This window comes from Papilio xuthus, unplaced genomic scaffold (genome assembly GCF_000836235.2).
Source record: "Papilio xuthus unplaced genomic scaffold, Pxut_1.1 DF826945.1, whole genome shotgun sequence".
Classification (NCBI taxonomy): domain Eukaryota; kingdom Metazoa; phylum Arthropoda; class Insecta; order Lepidoptera; family Papilionidae; genus Papilio; species Papilio xuthus.
In genome coordinates, this window is record NW_013531704.1 from 1,566,314 (window position 1) to 1,569,803 (window position 3,490).

Here is a 3,490-nt window from a genome sequence, read left to right on the forward strand (position 1 = left end):
CTCTTCTCTTCTCTTCTCTTCTCTTCTCTTCTCTTCTCTTCTCTTCTCTTCTCTTCTTTATCCACATAATTACACAATAAAGAAGTAAAAATGGAAGTGGCAGAAGAAATCAAGGCGTCTTGAAATATATAAAATACTAGCGGACCCGACAGACGTTGTCCTGACACGTCTTTAATTTGAAAATTTCAATTTTTTTTTAATAAGCTAAAATTCGAATATTATTTAAAATTTCACACTGCGATGGTAGCGCCGTCTGTCGGATCCAATGTAAAACATTCCAAAATCAACAACTACTAATAAATTAAAAATTAATTAAAAAAACATTGTCCAGCTGACAAAATTGTGAATCTAAACCGTTCCCAGATCCCCTTGAACACACACAAAAAATTTCATCAAAATCGGTCCAGTCGTTTGAGAGAAGTTCAGTGACATACACACTCACAGAAGAATTATATATATAAAGATATTAATTCTCTTATTGCTTTCACTATTATTTAATTCAAAAGCAATAGTATTTAATAACAAAGTCTACACAATTATACCAATCGACGTGCATATATTATTGAACAATATCAATTTATTATACATGCTTATTTCTATAATTACATATAGTCTTAAATCTATGATATAAAATAAAATGTTAAAAAAAACGAATAATTCACTAAAATATGTTATTAAAAGGAGTCCCTTTAGGCAGGTCCCGAAGATACTGGCAGCGTTCCCCCTCTGTGCAGCTAAACTAATTCTTTAACTAAAATTAACTACCAACTATAATAAATTAATTGTATTTAAATAATAAAAAATAGTGTCTACCTCATTAAAATAATTTTGCACTGTATATGAAATTGGCTCCTCTATATTGTTCTTTACCATTTCGTAAATAAAGCTACGTATTAGATCTGCGTCGTTGATTGCCATGAGCCCTACGCCGGGCAACTGGTGCCAGCAAAGTTTGCCTGACCGGGTCTTAGCGTTGTCTTCTATGTCGTCACCAATATTGTAGTAGGTTTGTAGCTGTAATTAATTATTTATGATTTATTTTATTTTAATGTTTTGTAATTAAATTAAAAAATAACGTCAATGAATTAAAATTTTTATTTTAACTTTTAATAAAAATAATTACGGAGACTTAGATGGATGGACGGATGGATGATTTTTTTGAAGATCTATCTCCAGAACGGTTGCACGGATCTTGCTGAAATTTGGCATAGATTAAGAACACAGTCTGTAAGAACACATACTAATTAGGTTTTTTTTTTTTAATTCTGTAGATGGAGTCGCGACACCTAGCTGTTTAATAAAGGATGGCTAATTATTCTTAACTTTAGAGATTTACTTACTAACTCTACACCCCAAGCTAAAACTTGTATTTGATGTAACTTCTTTTCATTTAAATCTGTTGAATCTGTCAGTGCGTCGAAAGCAAATATAGTTAGGTTACCTTGTATAGGCTCTCTGGCCAGAGTTTCATGCTCTGCTATCTATAATATCACAAATAAAATTACCAACTATAATAAATTATATGAAAATTAAAAAAAAATTGTGTTTACAATTACGGGGTTGGTATTTTCTTTGATTACGTGTTTTCTTGTCATTTTTACTACACAAGCAAATGACGTAACAAATTAATTAAAATTATGTATTTATAAACTTATTTGTAGTACCTGTTTCTACTTAGTTTTATTATTTATTAACTTACATTTATAACACGTTCCTTTAATAACTTAATGTCGGCATATTTTTTTTCAATCAAAGTTGTTTCTACAATTCTTGGTAAATAATTTGGGAACGATTCAATTGCATTTTTTATCTTCGGCGATTGGAAATTTAGCTTATTCGTCCTGCATAATAAATAAATAGATTAAAATAAATAAAAAAGAAACATGATTAACATTCATATATTCTAACGAATAATCTTACGAGCTAACATCGTGTCATCCCTTTCATTTACTTCGATATAAAAGCGATAACTATAGTGTGTTTATTTAAGATAGATTAGTTTGACAATTCATTTGACATTTCACTAGATACGGGTTGAGTAAAATCGATTAAGAATTTTTTCGATTTTCGATTGTTGTTCTTATAGAACTTGCAATCGAAAACTTCGTGATTATAGTTTTTCAATTACAATAAAAATAAAATTGTCTCATTCTATTCCCGTTTTATCTTTCATAACACCATAAAGAAATAATACATTAAACAGATAATTATGGTGTTGATAATCAAAAAAGAAATGTATTTGATTTCTTCTTAATTAAATAACCAAATAACTGCAATAAATTCAAAAAGTTATAAAATATAATACCTAAATTATAGTACCCATTTCATCATTTAATTTTATAATAAGATCGATACTCGACAGTTCACAGTTAATCGTTGAGCGTGACAGTTCTACACTATGACAACTGTCATTTAAGTACAATATTATACCTCATACAAAATTAGTTCGGTACTCTATGAGCGTCAGTTGTTAATTGTTTAATGCAGATTATTTCGTAAGTGTAAACCCATCTTAAGAATAACAGTAATATTTACGTGAATTTGTATAAAATGCAATAAATAATAACATTATTCACTTGAAAAATATACTCACCAGAAAGCATTTCTAGTTACATTTTTAGTAAAAAATTTAGACAACATCGTTTCTTTCTTTATTTTCTCTGATAAATAATAAATTTAAAATATTTTATTACTAAAAACACATATTAAATTAAACGACTTCCTTGTACTGAGTCACGACCAAACGATTCTTATAGTATTGTTTAAATAAGTTATTCTTGCCTGTAATAAGTTTATATACCATTTTCTAGTTAAGAAATAAATTCATTTAAGTTGATGAAAACTTATACATTCTTTTTTTTCCTTCTAATAATTCCCAAATTCTTTTAGTCTTAAATCTAAAATCAAACTGAACAAAACGATTTAGATAATTACATATTTTGGTGTGAACAATCATTTGAAACTGTTGATACACATATATAAAAACATGTTTTCAATACTCTCATTACCTTAGAAATGAACAAAGGTAACATGTTTTGTGATGATGTTTCGGCAATGTATTTGTAGACATTTCATAATACGGAACCAAGTAATTATTCGTATCTATTTTTGTAGCAGCCTGTATAATTATTTTCTTCAGATAATCATTTTAAATAACGACGTTTCTTTTCTTATAAAAAAATTATTGAAAATGAGTATGGCGGGGAACACTGGCAGAATTAGGCCTAGGAAGAGACGGATGGATTGCGTAAATAGTGACACGATCAAAAAGGAAATGACTGAGACGACGGAAGAAAGATGGATATAGTGGACGTAAACCGAATGCACCGACTCTACATGACTGGGATAAGGGAGATGATGATGAAATTCTGATGTATTTATTTTATTAAGTCGTGGTTTTCAATTTCCACAACGTAATTACCTCTTAACTGTAGTCTCGTGGTAGGTATTAATTGGATTTTTCCGTTGCTACGTTTCTTAGTAGATTGCA

At 29.0% G+C, this 3,490-nt stretch overlaps 1 protein-coding gene across 1 annotated transcript in view; it reads right to left on the reverse strand.

Annotated features, from left to right (window-relative positions):
- Window positions 1–2,663, reverse strand: part of LOC106120947 (farnesyl pyrophosphate synthase-like) — a 5,420-nt gene extending 2,757 nt beyond the window's left edge. The window contains exons 1-4 of the mRNA XM_013316418.1: window positions 2,594–2,663; window positions 1,700–1,841; window positions 1,341–1,481; window positions 814–1,014 (exon numbers count right to left, since the gene is read on the reverse strand). Coding sequence (XP_013171872.1) covers window positions 814–1,014; window positions 1,341–1,481; window positions 1,700–1,841; window positions 2,594–2,640 — 531 coding nt within the window. The 5' untranslated portion in view covers window positions 2,641–2,663. The remainder of the gene's footprint in view (window positions 1–813; window positions 1,015–1,340; window positions 1,482–1,699; window positions 1,842–2,593) is intronic.
- Window positions 2,664–3,490: the final 827 nt, after the last annotated feature.